The sequence below is a fragment of the Lepisosteus platostomus genome, chromosome 1 (genome assembly GCF_059453375.1).
Source record: "Lepisosteus platostomus isolate fLepPlt1 chromosome 1, fLepPlt1.hap1, whole genome shotgun sequence".
Classification (NCBI taxonomy): Eukaryota; Metazoa; Chordata; class Actinopteri; order Semionotiformes; family Lepisosteidae; genus Lepisosteus; species Lepisosteus platostomus.
This window is the reverse complement of record NC_142611.1, coordinates 7,341,989-7,360,518: the sequence shown is the minus strand read 5'-3', so window position 1 is coordinate 7,360,518 and position 18,530 is coordinate 7,341,989. Positions and strand designations below refer to the sequence as shown.

Genomic DNA, 18,530 nt, shown 5'->3' with positions numbered 1-18,530 from the left:
TAAATCCCAGATTTCATACAATAATTTATATTTGCATCAAATTTGTTTGATTTATACATTAAAAAAAAACACCTACCTGTATGCCTTCGTTTATTTCTAGATTCTTCTGAATGTTGCAGTTTAATTGAACTGTCCAAACTGACCCGTTAAATATAACCGTATTCAAAGTGGAGCAGCCATTTTACCTTAGAATTTACTGAAGTCCAAGAATGCTAATTTTGCACAGTGTGTACTTAAATTGAGCATCATTGCCACAAAAAATGTAACAATTATTCACAAAACAATATCTTCAACAGATGAATTTGGTTAGCTTAAAACAGACACGTGCAACTAAAATTCAAAATAAATGCCAAGCCAATTTAGAGGGGCAAAGCTTACAGGAAAATATCAGCTTATGGAAAGCATACATTACTTACAGAATATTTCCATGCTTTGACATCCCTTGGACATCAAATTCATACAGAATGCTCCATTTCACATAAGCTTTAATTTCAAACAATGTGTAATAATTGGGCATTTTTTTATCCCATGTTACCTATGGTTTTTTCATACCCTTTGAAGTACAGTATTTTGCACATTGAGTGGCATACTGCATAACCAAAATATTGTATTTGAAACAGCACACCGTGACAGTGTGTATCCATAAGACAGTAGGAGAGCAATGAGATGTAAAGACTTGATTATGATACTGGGAAGAGTATACAGTACCTAAACATCTGCTCAGATTCAACATGTACTCGTGTAATCACGTCAGTTTCTTCCACGTAATGACAGCGAGTGAAAAGGCAGCACTCACCTGATACATGTAAGACGTATTAGATCCCAGATACTTGGCTCCATAAAACAGCCCATCTGGCCATTTGACCTGTACAGCTTCACCAATCTCAGGAGGGCCGAGCCTCACACAGTCTCTGCTCTGGGGACACAGACAGAGGAAACGGAAACAGCACAGTGAAAACCACTCACAAACCGACCCAGCAGGACAGCCACACCGCCTCAACTTCAAGCTGGCCAGCAACTCAACTCAGCTCGGCGTCTTGATTCACCACATGAAAAAAATCAGATTGGCCCTGGAGGTCATTGAAACTCGGTGCGCTGGATGTGACAGCTTCACTTTCTTCTGGTTTCCCAGCTTCTTTTGTTAGAAGTGCTGTGTTTTTCTTTTTAAAAATCAATCAGAACCTTCCAGAAAAAATGAAGAAAATAAAAGCAACAGGGTCTAGAAACAAAATAGTATTCTTCAACTGCGCTAAACCATACAGGACGAACGTGAGTCACTTTACACCTCCTAAAAATACAGCACATACTTAACTGATTATTTTACACTGTATGGAGAACCAGTGCTGCCAAGTCTTCCAAAGGGAACATGTCAAAATCTCCAGTCACCTGTCAAAATCTCCAGTCACCTGTCAATTTGATTGCACCCTATTAAGATGGTCCTTGAGTGTGGCTCATTGTTCCTTATTGTGCAATAAATACTTTAATCATTCTTTCCATCACTTAATAAGGACATGCTTCCCCTTAAATGTCAAAATCTTTCTGGGAAAAATCCTACAATCTGATCTTACCCAAGATAGTAAAAAGGAATACATGCAGCTGCTGTCTGCAAAGAAATTCTGATTCTGGAAATACCAGTATAACGTATCAAACAACTGTGATCCTTTTGGAAAAGACACTGCAGGGATACTTTGATCACACAAGACAGATGCTGCAAGCAGTTGTACTTGGTATTGTTTAATGCTCTCACAGCACTTACTATAGTTCTCCAGGACAGCCAAAGCAGACACCCCATATCATCCAGAAAATAGAGAGAAAACCATCTGCTTTTTGAAAACATTTTCGCACATTGACTGTTATTGCATTTTTATTTATGTTTCTGTGAAAGTGTCAAGGATTTATTTATGTTACACTTGTTTGATGCAGAGATATATTTCTGAAATGGAACTGGCATCCTATTTTCAGATAATGCTCCACATTCATAATCATAATTGTTGTTTAATTGTGATTGTTTCATTAGTTCCATGTGTTCCCAATTAAGTTATTTGAGCTTCATTAGAATTGATATTTCACACTATTAGACATACTGTAGTTCAGATAACAGATGTCATCTTCCTTTGTACAGTGCAGATGCAGAACAAGACACATCAACCTGGGTTCTGGATTATGAAAGAAGAATATAGTTTCATTTAATTGGGTGAAAATAATATTTGATAAATTATACAATAATATTATTTAATATAATGAGCAGAAAAGAGATAAATTAATTGCCCAATTACATTTCTTACACAACAGTTAAAGGTTTTGGCCATGGTGTTTATCATAAAAATGTCTTTAAAATAATCCCTTTTATAACTTTAATGTCAGTCATTAGTGGGAAGGTTTGTGTACTGTACAGGCACGAATGCCACACCAGCTTGAAAAGGAAACATGGTATACAAAGAAAATAATAGCAGCTTCACGTACTGTATATCTTGTGACTTGCCATAGTAAAACTTTCAGTACTTTCATTCTTAAAAATAAGGTTTAATATAATTTTTAATCACATTATTTTAAGAAAAGCAGATATTTTCTGTGACAGGCATTAATCCTTTATCATTTACACTTGTCTGATACTGATAATTTTATAAAGATTGAATACAGACTAATACTTTATGCAAATACAAATGAACACTCCTGCTTTAATTTAGGAATAATTTCTTCAAGACTCCTGGCCGATCACCACCCACAACACAGCGTGGTAGCTCTTCCTACATGCTGACAGCTATTAAAGGGCCAAAGGCTTTAGAAGGCTACTACAGTATCTAGCCAATCACAGAAAATCTTGATTTATACCTAGGGATAACACTTCAGATGGGATCTATCCAGGGTGCTGAACTGTAATTTTGAGTAGTTTGCATATATTGCATCTCTTCAACATGTCATTGTATTACTGCCAAAAAACTCCCAATGCCATTATGGAGCAATAGAGTTGTCTCATCAGTAATTCTGATATGTGGTCTTCTCAGTCCTCTTAGTAATAGCAATTCAATGTCATCTCAATGTCTTCAGTTGCTGCATATACAGTATAGCCTCAACTAACAATTACTATCTTACTTTAAAGGTCCATCAAACACTTATCTGAATTTCAACAAGCACATATGGGACAAAATCTATTGTATATTGCACATTGCAAACATTATATGATAGATTTATATTAAATCATATATCATCAGTAAAACATGTTGTACTGTACAGCAGGTTAATGTCTGTCTACTGTCTGTAATTATTGTAAAATGGGGAAATTTATCGAAAACCTTCTGACAATCTACTCTCGATGTGTCCGTTACACTCGTTGTTTGTTAAAAGAACTCCAACAAGTGACTGTAGTTAAGAAAAACATGCCTTTTCTAGAACCATATTGTCTTTTCTCTAGGACTTTGTGTCTATATAAAGTAGGCAATTGTGTTTTTACATCAGATGAGCTTACTCCAGCATACAGTGCATCAGCCATGACATGACATTCTGTGCCGTTAATTACGCCTTTGTATTCATGGAATAACTGAATACACTTTTAAGGCATCCCCACTTTGTGTACAGTTTAGCTAATGTCATAATATTAGCTAAATTTGTTGCCAAGTTTATTACTAATTTATTTGACTGACACTTTCATCCAAACAGACTTACATTTGTGCCCAATTAAATAGCTTCGTATTTTACCATTTATTTATTATTCAAGTGAAGTACCTTGCTCAAGGGTAAATCAAATCCCCGTCTGAGCTTTGAATCTAGTCCTCCAGTAACAAAGTCAGAACCCCAACCACTGCTCTACACTGTTTTAAATTTGTATTTAAATGGAATGTCAAAGTTACACAGGCTGGATTAAGAACACAAAACATTGTTGAAAAACTTTAGTTTTCCAAGTGTCTCAAGAATGTTCCCCTTTTCTTCCTTTAAGATGGGTTATCCAGTAGACACATTTGATATGCTGACATGAGAATTAAAAGAATTAAAAGAAATCAGTCATAGTTTCTCAAATATTACAAGTGATTTTTGGAAGAGGACCAGATTAAGCAAACCACCTTCAGTGGTACTTTGATGAACAGAGCTGCCCATGTTCATGATTAAAAATCAGCCGCCTCTCTGCATAAGCTCTTATCTGCACTGCTTGCACATAAGCCTGATAGGGCTTCAAGCCAGAGTGAAAGATAACAAAAAATAATTAGCTAACATTCAAATCTGAGTAGACTGAAATTTTCAGTTTAAAGACATACTGTACTGTAGATTGTGGTTCCTGTTTTAAGAAATGTTTATTTTCTGTTTATATATACAGTATTTTAATTTTAAATTTTATGCAAAAAATTTGTGTTTATTCAGTTACAATTTTATTTCCTAACATTAGCACACTGTAACTTTGAGATAAGTATTGCAATCCCCACCCACAGTTTACAGCCTCAGAGCAAGTCCTTTTTTATAATCTTAAAACAGCCAGGAATCATCAATAATTTACTTACACAGCTGTCAGAATTACTAACTGTACTCACTTGGAGGTTTTAGATTTAGAACAAGTTTCCACCTGTTGGTGGGAAAATGATTGAATTGTTTGTCTACTTTTCTATGTGGGGGCAGAAACATTAGCAGATTATATTCTCTTAAACCATATAAAGAACAGATAAGGGCCAGCTCTGACATAAACCATTGCAAAGTCAATTGTGTTGTAAAGCAACACATATTTGGCTGCAGTGTGATGGGTTTATATTTCTATGTTGCTGTGAATTGCAGAACAGCAAGCCTGTAGCAAACATTAGACCTCATTGACCATGTTACAGCAGCTCACAAGTTTTTGAACTTGATGAGTGAGGACTATCATTACTTTTACAAACAGCACTGAAGTTCAGAGGTAAAATCAAAAGAAGTAAAAAAGTACATCTAAACTCTGAAAAATAATCAAAATTCTATATTTCTGAACCCAAGGCATACAGTATATTAAGAATTACTACAGTCATTTTAGGTCAATTAATACTGTACCTAAAATAACCTGCACTGAGGGGTGCTGTTTGCTTTAAATTGAGCACAGAGTGGGAGAGTCTGAAGTACTATACAGAGATTCAATTAATTAGGAAAAGTGCTGTCACTCATTCTATCTAAGAAAGTATAAATTGACAGATGAACTACAATCTTAAGTGATGGTGTTTTTGGCTGGCCAAGGGTGAAGGGCGAGAAGGAGGGAAAAGGAGAAGTGAGATTAATGCAGATCCACTGTGGGTTTTGCAGACATTGCATTTTCAGCAGAGAGTGGAAAGGCATGAAGCAGAAATCGATAAGCATAAGGAGGGAAAGTATGCAAAACCTATTTGAACTAAAACCCGACAGTGCTTACACATGATGCAAAAACTACATGATACTAAAACTACATGACAACATTTCAAGGATTATACCTAACACCCTTCATTGGCCTAATAACACACTATAATGGGAAGTGTAGGAATTAAAGGGCATCACATAGGAGAGAAAACTCCAATGCAATGAAAACATTATGGAAAAAACTGAAATTCTACAATTAAAAAGAAGATCACCTAGTTTTGAACTGATACAGCAGAGGCAAGGTAAGGCTGACAGTGGTGTAGCCAGCTAGATGACTGTTATCAGGTCTTGTGGTGCATCCAAACTGACTTTCAGATTCCTAAAGACAATCTTGGGGAATTCTTGGGGAACCAATAGTCTGCAAGCTTTCATTTCATCTGGCTTTTCTAGTTGTAGCACTTAATCTCCTAATGATTAAAATCACATTACTTATCAAAAGAAGACTGATTTCATTAATCATGTATTAGTTTCATGTAATATGCATCTACAAAAGGTAGACAGAAAATAACAAAAATTATTACTCACTCACAACATTAAATACCAGTTAACAGAAAACCACCATATGTGTGCTGAGGAAACGTATAGTAAAATTAAAATATTCTTAATTAATACCACGCACTGAGCACATGTCTGTTTTTTTTTTAAATCACATGATGTGAGCTTAATATTTTGTTATCACAGGAAAAAAATATTCAAACAATCAAAAATCCTGTAAATAACTATCTACTGTATGTGCCCAACAAATTATTGGATTTTTATTGGGCATCAGTTTAGATCAAGATTTGTCTCTATGTGATTTTTTTCAAGGCTGTACTTTGTACATACATTCCTGACTAAATGTTATAAAAGCCATGCTTTAATCTGAAGCTCTATGATTAAATGCAGCTTGGTAATGACAAAATGTAATAAAGTGATGTATTTTTATAACAACTATTTGTTGTTCACTTAAGAACAGTCAAGAATCCAGAAGCACAATCACCTACAGTGGTATATCATTCTCAGAATCCAAGGTATGTCTCAGAAGATTGTGATCAAAGGAAAAGTAAATTTGGTTTAACATGCTTTGCTTGGAAAGCCACGTGTTGTGCTGTTTTGCACGCTCATTCTATCAGTTAAGAAATGGAAATGAAAGCTAAATGGGAAATATGTTTTGATTTAAAAGCAAGGGAAATCAATTATTTCCTGGTTATGAGGTTAAAGTTCAAGCTTTCATCTCCTGTGGATTGATAATAAACATAAAGTTTGTTTTTATGCACAAGTCAATGAGATAAGGAGGAAAATAGTAAGACTTGCCAAACACCCTTTGAATAAAAAAACACCTTAAAGCTTTGCTACAGAACATTTCTTTATACTGTAGCTGTAGAATAAATGAAGAAAACAAAAAACAGAGCAAATGGGGAATATACTTTGAGTCTGAATTATACAATCTGTGATAAAAGTAAAGGAATAGCACAGTTGAAGATACACTAAAAAATATGAATGTATACCAGGTCTACACCGAACAACCCAGATCTTGTCTAGGTCCAGATACTCTAATAAATCACAGACTGTAGTGAGTACTATACCTATATTTTACAAAATGGGAAAGTCAAATTGCCAACAAAAAGTTGAAAAAAAATACCTATTGATCAAAAACCCCTTAGCTTCACATTTTCTTTCTGTTGCCCGTTAGATGAATTATAGCACAGGATGAAGCTTACCTGGCATTACAATTTGAGCTGGAGGCTGCCAATTTACAATGCCACTACCCAGTGCTAAACAAAAGACTGACAATATGATTCCTTTTGACAGGCTGTTTCTGAGAGTGCTTGCTCACAAGAATCTCTGCTTTTGCTCTGTGAAAAGCTAATCCAGGTGACTTTCAAAAGGCTCTTTTCTGCCATCTTACATTAATGTTTTCTCCGCCTCTGTTCGTGCATACATATTTGGCAGCAACAGCAAAAAGGGTCAAGCCGAAGAGTGCAGCAGAGACAGAATAAAAAAAGAAAACAGAATGGGAGCAGAAAGCTCACCTCTGTTACAGAAGAGAAAAAACATCAGAAGTATGTTAGAACATATTTGTTAACCTTAAAATTCCTTAGCATTGTCACTTTGTGTTCATCAGCTTTCTCCCTCTTTACAAAGTCCATGGCAGCTATTCTATATCTGGAAAAAGAAAGCATCCTGATTTTGCTCATCAGCAAAAAGTGAAGGCTCTTCATGATGGTACTGTTTTAAACAGTATCATCTGTTCTTTTCTTACTGTTACTGTTCTTTTACAGTATCTGTAATGTGATTATTCATTAAATCTTAAGAGAGTGAACAGAAAATTTACATTCAGTGAACCCTTTCTTTTTATATTTTTTACTGCTTTGCCAGTTGACACCAACACATTCTCCAGAAAAGAGAACTTGCCTTAAACCTGAAGACCTCCCAACATTTTTTTAGATCTACTTGGACTCTCAGTTAATGGCTTCCTTGAAGGCAATTTCACTATTATTGATGATGGTAAAAAAATTTTGAAACAGATTTATATGAAACTCCAAGGGGAAAAGTACAGGGTAATACATCTCTACAAGGAGCAGGAGATAAGTGGAAGGGAGATGGGTTGTATGATAGGAAAAGGATGGGCATGAATATTGCTCAAAGACATTTCACTGGTTTGACTACTGAATCATTGATATCACTGTCAATACATCTACATGTACAGCAGTAAGACATATTACTGTACAGTATAAGAAGATAACTTTGTCTTTAAGATTAAACCAGAATCAAAAGTCTTTTGACTTTTGAACTTAAAGTACGTAATTTTACAGTTCTTGAGCGCAGGAATCTTCAGGAAGATGCAATGAAACATGAGAGAGGCCATGGGCAATGAGGAGGAAAACGCACATGCAAATTCTGAATTGCGTCTTGGAGAAGCTCTGGGCCAAGGCGGATGTTCTAGAAGCCTCAGGCATCTGAGAATGTTCTGAAAGCTTCAAGAATGACAGGCCTGACACCACAAATAAACATAACTGTGGACAAAGCAAAAGAGGTGTACTGTATATCAGGAAAAAAGTTATGAATACGGTATATATGACTATATATGTGTCCCAACATTATATGCAATCCATGTGCACCACTAAACATAAATTAGTTTAATGACTCTATTTCGTGCAACACAACTCTGGCTTATAGAGATTAACTTACCACAATGTCTTCAGGAAACGTATCATTGCTAAAGGAGCCATCATCAAACATCACTTCATAAAACGTCTGGGAAGTGACCTCTGTGACTCGGGAGCTGTAGTATCTCAGGTTTTTGTGCTTTGTAATGACTGTCTGCCCAACTGATATGTCCTTTTTGGAAGATTTGCTCTTCTGGAAAAGGGAAAGCATACTGGCTGTAACTCGGCATTGAGAAAGTGATGGAATCAACACAAACGAGCTGTGGTTCAGAGTGAAGAGTTAAACTAGTTATAGCTAATCATGTTTAGCATGATGTACGGTATGTGCTTCAGGGAGTAAATACAGTCTTTAATATCTTAACATATCAAAATATATCACATATATATAATAGCACACACTTCAAAAGTAATAAGACATTGTTAGTTTAGGATAAACCATAGGAAATAGCTTCACTTCTACAAATACTGTATATAGTATATCAATTCCATCCATTGTGTAAATGCTTTATTTAATAAAGGGGAATCCCAGCCCATCCCAGCAAGCAGCAGGCACACAGCTGGATGCACCCTGGATGGGATGCTAATCCATAATAGGGCACACTCATATTAGGGACAATTTTATTTCATTTTGTTCAAGTACTGTAGATGTACAGTAGCTAAGTGTTCAATTTGTCACATTCAATTCACCTTTCATTTAGAATGTGCTACCACCTGGTGACATCGTCAGGAAACACAGATTTTACTGTAAACTTTATGTTATGGACACTAAGATCTACACATTCTTTCTGCCCAATCCGACATGGCAAGTTCTGTCCTCATAGAGGTCCTACAGTAACTGGATTTAAGTCATGGGTAGTCACAGCTTCAGTCAAGCTGGACTGACAGCCTTTAGATTTAACTATTTTCCGAGCAACATCAGCGCGCATCCATAAAGACAGGTTTCTAACTTTGTTTTTCTCTTGACTCGGCTTACTTAGTCAATTTTACAGTGCATTCTGTGGAAATCATGACCCATGACAAAACATGGCTGACATGTATTATGCAAAGGCTGATGTACAGTACACAGCTTATGGTGACATAACTACTTCACTTCTTAGAAGAGTAGAATGGTGAGAAAGCCATTTAGTTGTTTTTTTTTTTCCTGTTAATAGGAGTTAATAAATAACAGCACTGTTAAAACCAAGGAAAGATAGAGAACATTTGTTTTTAACCTGTGAAACTGACACAGGCCACTGAAACTGTGAAAATATTTGGGAAGGAGTCTCTGCTTTCATGTATTGACACTATGGGAGGCAGTGTCACTGAGGCCTCTATGTGCAGCTCACACAGATTCAACTGTAACGGTGTGTCTTGGCATACAAAGTTTTAACTCATAAAAGTGAATAATAGGCTGGCAATCACTGAAATTATTTTAGGAATATTTTCTATGTTGTTTAAATACCAATATTTTATGGTGTTTATTTACCCTTATAATTTATATAAGAGAGATGTACTGAAACAGGCCTGTATTATGTCCGTACTATATCTATCCAGCTTTAGAAATGTCTGCTTTAACAGTGCAAGCACGATGATGAGTGATGTGACAGAGCAGGAGGTGGTACAGGAAAGCATATCATATTGTACATGACGAGTCAACACAAAGTTAAAAACTTTCAGAAAATGAAGGGATGTCAAAACTAGGCAGAAGGGAAAATTCCAATTATATATTTTATATAGTATATTTATTTTAGAAAAAATAAATAATAAAATAAAGCTTAAATGTCGAACTTTATACAACAACCCATTAAATACCTTTATAGTTCAATACATTTAAAAATACATCCATTCTCATTTTGAGACTTTAAAACATTGAAACTCATTACAATTAAACTTCCAGTAGAATTCCTCCAGTTTCTTACATTTCATTCCTGGTCACATTGCCAAAGCACACATTGAGAAGCCATGATTTCTGATAACGGTTTCCATAGAAATAATGCGCTAAACAATCTGTTAACCTGGACATGGATAGGCTAACTTTTTTTGGCTCAGAATCAGTCTTAATTTTCATGCAACTGAGAAAACTGAAAAAGAAAAAAACAGCCAGCACCAGAAATTTTAGAAGATTGGATTAATTTAAAATTTAAAAAGTGTTCTTTTTGAAGGGACTTTGATACAACAGCTCGTGAGTGGACTTCTGTTGATCATGTGTTGTAGAGCACTCTGGGATCCCTAAGCAAGCAAGTCCCTGTATAAGCACAAACCTGTACTTAGATGTGTAGTGCTGTCAATAGACACCTCAAAGATATGTTAAAGTGTTGCTGCAATGGTTTAAAACTAAAGATACAGTATTTTAAGAAGCACAACAACAACAGTTGATATTACTTACAGCTGCGGAGTTGCGGGTTTGGTGTCTGTGGCATGTAATGAACACTACATATGGCCAATCATCTGGCTCCATGGTCACTCCAGCTGCATGGGCACAAGTCACATGGAAGGACGTTGGACAGCGGCCACATGAGCACTGTATACAGGCCCCCGACACCTTCTTGATTCTCTTGCGGCAGTAGACACACTTCTGCAGTGGAAAACGAGAATGTAAAACAATTACAGTGCAAAACTACACATCCGTTAGAGCCGCCTGAAAGCTCCTTTTCCTAAATGGATTAAAGTACTCATTGCTGGAAATAAAGAAAGGAAGCAAGAACAAATAGCATAAGGGGATTTTGCCATTTCTAATCTTTGGTTGAAGCAATTATTCATGATTATGACAGATGAATGCTGGCAATTGTTCTTCTGCAGGTTTCAAAGCCTGCAAATTTTATTTCTCTGACTAGAAAAAATGTTATCTTTTTAATGTTATTAATTTTCATATTAATATTTCAAAATGTTATCCAATGCATCTGATAAAAGGTATAAAATTAAAATATGTATGTAGGTAAAACAATCATAAACAACTGAATGATTTCTATTATCTAGCTTGAATGTATTTAGTTGAGCTAAGTGCTCTGTAAGGTATCTGTTGATTTCCTTTAAGAAATATAATTACAAAAATACAAACAGTCCAAATAGCTGAAAGTAACGCGTTTCATTTTGCAAATAATAAAAACGGGGAATATTTATAATTTTACAGAGGTCATCAATGTCATTAATTAAAAAAAAGATAAATCTGGTTCTCATCAATCATTTACATGCTGTTTTAAATGATTGCTCCACTGTATACTGTAGTACATGCTTTTCAACTTAACGAGTAACAAACGAAATCAATTTAGCAGAAGATTTTTGGCAAAGATTCAAACATATCTGTATCTACAGTATACGTATCGGTTAGTCTGTAAGAAAAACATTATAAGACAGCAAGCTTGTATCTCATCTACCATGTTAGAACTAGAAGATTAAGATCTTCCTTAACTAGTGGCAACTACTTCATCACCCATAGCTCTAGGTAATACTGGTGTGCAAAGGTCTTAAAAGGGCACCAAGGAATCCACACATTACTACAAGCACTGAGGATAAGGGAATTTTTCAAGGAGATATTTTTTTTCAAAGAGATGCCAGCAAAACCTTGTATCAGATCCCATTACATAGCAACCTATCTCTAGCTGACTGAAACTAATCTCAGTTTCTTTCTAGTATGGCACTGCACTTAATAGTCTTCCCAGTTACTGACAACAGGTATCTGGAATTGTGGTGAATTGTAACCCAATATCGTTAAGATACTCTTAATGTTTAACTTCTTTACTACAGTACTTTGCTGAGCAGAAAAAAAGAAGCTACACTGTATAATGGGCTTCTGCTTTACTACTAAAGTTTCAATTATATATGTTTGTTTTTTACAGATAAATACAAAACTACGTAATAACATTAATCAAGTACTTGAAGACAGTGAATAAAAACGGTTATTTAAAAGTGTCTGACAAAATATGCATTTAACATGTGTCTGCTGTGAAGACATACTGTAGAGAGGTCAGAAGCTTTATCATTCTATAAGACTAAGAGTTTTTGTAGGCCATGGCAAAGCACATACAGTAGGTTGCTTAGGAGCTCCCATGACCAGCATAGCCTGTTTATGAAGTTACACCTGAAATCACTTTAAATCTCTGTCAGGGAAAAATAACTGTAAAAACTCTACTGCAGAATCATCACAAGGAAATGAAAGAACATGGCACTCAACCCATAAAGGCATGTCTAACACAAATTTGGTTAAATATTTATAAAGGTTACGCAACACTTAGCCTTTCAACTAAAATATTCAATCTTAATAGCAGAGCAACACAATCAAAATATATATTTGTATCTAAAAAGTTAATCTTAGTACATTGCCAAACAAAAGCTGTTATTCAGCTGATGGATGGTAGCAAAAAGATACATTTTTGTCTACAATATGTAAATCAAATACAGTAGTTTTATCTATTTATTTTTATTTGTATTTTGTTAAAACCGTCAAATAACATCAAACCTATATACTGTAATTGGCTTTGCAGAAGCTCATGGGATAAATCCTATGTGTATTTTCCCAACTTAAACCAAGATGTCAATGCTGTTTAGGGAAGACTAAAACAGGTTTGATGCAATGTTACAAAAATGAAAAGAACAAGGAAGAGTCGGTACAATTTTATTTCAAAACACTCGCTTTTCAAAACCAAAACTGCTTATTTTGTTTTTTTTAAGTCCCGATCTTTGCTTGCGCTTTAGCTCCCAATTATGAACTGCAGTATTCAGAGAAGTAATTTTCCAATTACATTCAAAATCCTAGTTGGAAGCCATGTTTTGGAACATACTGTAGATATCATTATATCATTGTTGATATATATTCAAAACAATTAATTAATACCCTGTGCAAAAATAGTAATTATTTCACAGTTGCTATAGCATTAAAATTCTTACAACTAGAAGCTTAATATTTACGTGATAATCAGGGTATTTCTGACCTTAAGAATTTATTTTTAAAATTTTTTTTAGTTATATATATATACAGTATGTGAATTGTAACTGTGTTTGTTTCTGGTCATAATTTTTCACATTATTGCAGAAGGGGTACTAACCAGACATGCTTTCCACTTCTATAAGAAGATTGCTGAATATTACAATCTGCTGCAGTTCACTTGAGAAAAGAGGGACATTAACACTGCAGTTAAAAACTTCTGGTCACAAGCTAACTGATAGTAAAAAAAAAGAATAAATTATATACTGAGTAAGAATGAACGATTAACCTGCATACTTTTTATATTTGAATCAACAAATTAAGTACCTAATCATAAATAGATACACTATGCCATAAGACGGAAGACAAACAGTCTATTTCTTTAGGAATTAATTATGTGCACAAATGGCAGATGATATATTTCTGAAGCCCTGTGGACATCACTAGAGAGTAAATAATGGTTTTGGTATTACATAAATAAAAATATTTCATAATAATCATCAACACAGGTACGTATATCATTATCATATATTAATTTTTTACATTTTTTTTGTCCTTTTCTTACTTTACAGTACATAGACTAAAGGAAATTCAAGGAAATTCCTTAATTCCTAAAGAAATTGTGATATTGACAAAAAGGGTAATTTAAAGTCAGCCACATTAAATTAGATGTAAACTAAACAATCTAAAACAAATTCCCCAAGGGTGTCTGATACCTCTTCCAGGTTTCATGTCAATACAGAAAATGGCTTTGGTGTACAAGAAACAGCACTCTTTATTAGGTCCTGCTGATCGGTCTTTAAATAAAGAGATCAGCACAAGCTAATTAATTGTGTGCATCCGTATTGACTAAAGGTTGAAGGCTTTATCCAAAGAACCAGCAATCCACTGAAGTCTTCAGACACATTCAACTCTGTTCAACATAATATAAAGCTTAGAATTAATTTGGGCTCAGGTTTCATCTCTGAACATTTTTCATGAAAAATGGTTTAATGAACATCCACTAATTAGAAATTTTTTAAACATGTGGTTAAGTCTATCTATGGCACGAAACCTTATCTAAAAAAGTCTGAGTTAATTTCACCACAACATGGTTTCGCATTCATACTCTCCAGGGAATCTCACACTTGAAGAAAAATCTAGCATCGACGGTTGCTAATAGTTCTTTATATTGAACAATTCCAGAAACAGACTATTAGTAAGCAATCCTTACGGCAAAAAGGAAAATGAAATGAGACTAAATAACAACAACGTACTCTGTCCACCCACATAATCAAGCACCAGCTACAACAGTTTAGTTTGCATATACAGTACAAGATGCCCTTCCATTTCAATTGCAGTGCAGCTGTTTCTCTTTCGAACAGGCAGCAATACTGCTGTTGCAAATGTTTTTCGAAATGGAGTTCTAGATTTGTGAAGCACTGGGACTGTAAATAATATTTTCAGAGATATCTGATTGAAGAAACATGTGAACATAGTACCAGAAGTAAAAAAAAAACGCATTTTATCCAACACACTTCCTCCGTGTTACTCAGAAGGAATCGTTTGAATGCCAACCAAGTGATACGTATACAAAAAAGTTTTGTGCAGTAATGACTGACATTTAATCTTTAAAATCTTCATCAGAATGGTCACAGATAAAAGGCTATTCAGTGGATGTGGCTCCATATCTCTAGTGGTCCTAGCCAGTTTCAGATGCACTGGAATCAACCTTGCACAAAATCCCCTTATACAATTTAGAGTAAACAATAAACAATACAGGGAGGACATGAACGGTCCCAATCTGGCATGCTCCCCAGCCTAGAATTGAACCCACAACCCTGGAGCTGTATACCTCTCTGCTACCCAAACTATGCTCCAATAGCAAAGCCAAATCTATAATAAACCTGACAATCAGTTGTTTTTATTTTGTCCCATTAGAGAAAGTCATTAAAATATAATTCATTTTCCATTTCATGATATTTCTTTGGGTAAATTACTAAACAACAAAATCTCCTTCAAACCTTTGGTCATTTGTATCCTAGGATTAAATTAATTCCAGTTACCTACTTTTCTTTATTTTACACATTAAATGTACTTTAGACAGAAATACAAACACATATATGGCCTGTATCTACCTAAATTATAAGTTTAGCAATGTAGATAAGATACAGTGCTCCAATAAAAGCTACAGTACATTCTTTCAGCATAATTGTAATATACTGTATCACTGCCAAGGAATGGTCAGGAACAGATGCTATTTTTACAAAGAATAGAATAAAAAACCTACCAGGCAACAGATTAAAAAAACTGCTAAAGAGAGGAATTCCACAGATAGGACAAGGACTTTTCAAAACAATTACATTTTCTCTTAAATTGTATTCATTTAAAATATCACATGTACTGTACATAATCAGTCCATTTGTTAAAAATGTAAATGAATGTGCATAACAATCCATTGTTTTAGGAATGCTATCTAGTTTTATATGTAAGCCATCCAATATTCACAATGCAATTTAATGCATTGTTATGTAGATACAGTATTACTATCCAATTATTACAGCATCACATTATGAAACTGGCAGCCCTGCTGAAGAGATACGAAGAGGGAGATTTAAGAGCCATATTCATAAATAAAATATTTAAGGAAAAACAGCACATGTAAACACACAGAGGTAAGTAGGTTTTCATTAAACCAGGGTGTTGTATCGGGTTTCTTACAAATTTATTTCCCCTACATGTCTTAGCTGAGGGCTTAATGTTCCCCCAAGATTTGCACTTAAGAATCTCTGCATTGCTTCCGTTATAATGACAGTGAAACACATTAATCAGAGAGATGTACAGGGACAGCCCAATCACCTGCAGCAAAAAAATGTTGCTTCTTAATAAAGCATCTAGTGCTTCTACAGCAAAGCTGAGAAACACTGGGGTGGGGAATACTTTTTCTTTTACTTTAATAAAAATACTTTTACTGTTTTATGTATTCAGATCTACAGAACTTAGCAAAAGTATTCAGGCCCTTGCACAGTTTTCACATTGTGTTCCTTCAAAGCTTATAGTCATGACACTGGAGTGATAATGAATATTTAAATGTACACACAAGCTATGCCACATATTCAAAGCAAAAAAAAACACATAAAGAAGCAAACAGATGAATAATATGAAAAAAAATGAAAAGTCATGATTGCATAAGCACTCAAATGATTTGCTGTGGCAAACCTGAATTATTTAGGTGCACAAAATTACCTTAACAAGCTACACAATTAGCAGAGCGGCCTCTGTCTGTGCGTAACCATAGTGGTTCGCATGATTTCAGAATAAACTGGATATATCTATATCTGTAAGATCTCTCAGTCAGGTAGTTTACTTCAAGCGAGGATTTAACCATGAAGATCAACGAGTTTTCAAAACAACTTGGGAATTAAAGATGAAGATACTGAAAACAGGTGCGAAAGATTTTGTGGTCAGAAAATAAAAGATTTTGTGGTTAGATAAAATTGGAGCTTTTTGTCTAAATGTAAAATGTTCATTAGACACAGACCCAACATAGGGCATCACACCATTCATAATGTCAAGAATAGTGGTGGTAGCATTACTATACGTTATAGTTCTGTTTCTCAACAGCAGTGGGCAGGTTGTAATATACAGTAAATGGGATAGATGGAATCAAGTTACTGACAAATCGTAGACACCAAAAATCACCTTTCAGTAAGACAATGAGCCAAAGCACAAGGCAAAAGTCAGAGTGGTTTAAGAATGTGACCTTGTCCTTGAGTGACCCAGTCAAAGTCCTGACTTCCATCCCATTGAAAACTGTGGAAAACTTTGAAAACTGCAGGAGACTTCATAAGCAATCCCCAAGTCAATTGAGAGAAAAGGAGGACTAAAGTCAGAGTGAAAATTTGGTAGAACTGAGAGTTCACTGGTCAGAATACTCATCTAAATGCAAACCACATCCTTCATTTATGTTCTCTTTAGTTTCTGCTGACACCTGCTTGAGCTTATCATACCCTTAGAAGTCTTCAGCTGGATCATCTTATTCAAGTTCGGAGTGAAATGTTAAGCTTAAAAAGAACCACGCAGGCATCATTTTGTAATGTTTTACAAAATGGGACAAAATAGGATGAATCTGAATACTTTTGTTAGGAACTGTACTAATGAATGGTGATTTGACAACTGGCAAAAATATAAAATTAATGCACAACCATATTCATACACATCAATTAGTAAATGTGAGTTAAATGGACTCTGGGAATAGTGATCAGCATCACCTGTTAACTGTGTTTGAGGGACTGATGAGGCAAAACACTTAACAGCTGTGATGTTCAGTGAAAAGCAACTCATCTGGTTTCTTAATTAGACATGTTTTAGTATTTTTCTGGAACTTTCCAAAGGTGTGCTTAAAGGGATGTCATGTGACAAAAAATAAATCTTGAGAATATGGAACACTAATTATCCAACATCTATTGCAGCTCTGTTGGTATACAATTTATATATTAAGACTGTATTACAAATGTCTTGGCTCTTTTGCATTGTTTTACATTGCTTTCCTTTCTTTACATAGAAACAAAATTCTGTAGTAATCATTTACTTCAAATTTTATGGATGTGTATAAAGGTGATGAGGTACAGTCAACCTAAAAATTAGTCAATTAGATTTGATTGGCAAATTGTCAATTAATTACCACAACCATTCATGTTGGCTGCTCATACGGTACCGTGAGTTGCTCTGATTGTGTTTTTAAAGATTCTGATCCAAGCAAAATAAAGATTGCAAAATACTCACACTCATATCAGTAGCCATGTTGTTTTAATAGTAGAAAACACAAGTGGACACTTGCAGTAAATTGTTGATTCAACACCAAAACTAATATACTGTAGTAAACTCCGATGATAAAAAACATATAATTTTATAAACGTATAATACAGTGCCCTCAAGACCTGAACAAGGACTTTTACAAAGCTCCCTTACTGACTTTTCCTGTGCTTTTGTTGCCATGACCCCCTGGTTTGTGTGTGTGTCCCTGACAGCGTGTGTGCAGGTGGCATGACTGCTTCAGCGTGCTGTCAGCACACATGCCTTGGAGATGTGAGCATGCAGTCACGCAGCACACGCGGGGGAGAGAAAGCATGAGAGTACAGGGTCCCCTGATGGGAGAGTAA

General features: G+C 35.1%; 1 protein-coding gene across 7 annotated transcripts in view; it reads right to left on the bottom strand.

The window, feature by feature from the left end:
* The window catches only part of kdm4c (lysine (K)-specific demethylase 4C), a 219,702-nt gene that overhangs the window by 15,748 nt on the left and 185,424 nt on the right, over window positions 1–18,530 (bottom strand). For all 7 annotated transcript variants that reach the window (XM_088608770.1, XM_088609019.1, XM_088609003.1 and 4 more), the window contains 3 exons: window positions 10,855–11,043; window positions 8,512–8,682; window positions 797–916 (listed from right to left, as the gene is read on the bottom strand). In XM_088608770.1, the coding sequence (XP_088464896.1) occupies window positions 797–916; window positions 8,512–8,682; window positions 10,855–11,043 (480 nt within the window). The remainder of the gene's footprint in view (window positions 1–796; window positions 917–8,511; window positions 8,683–10,854; window positions 11,044–18,530) is intronic.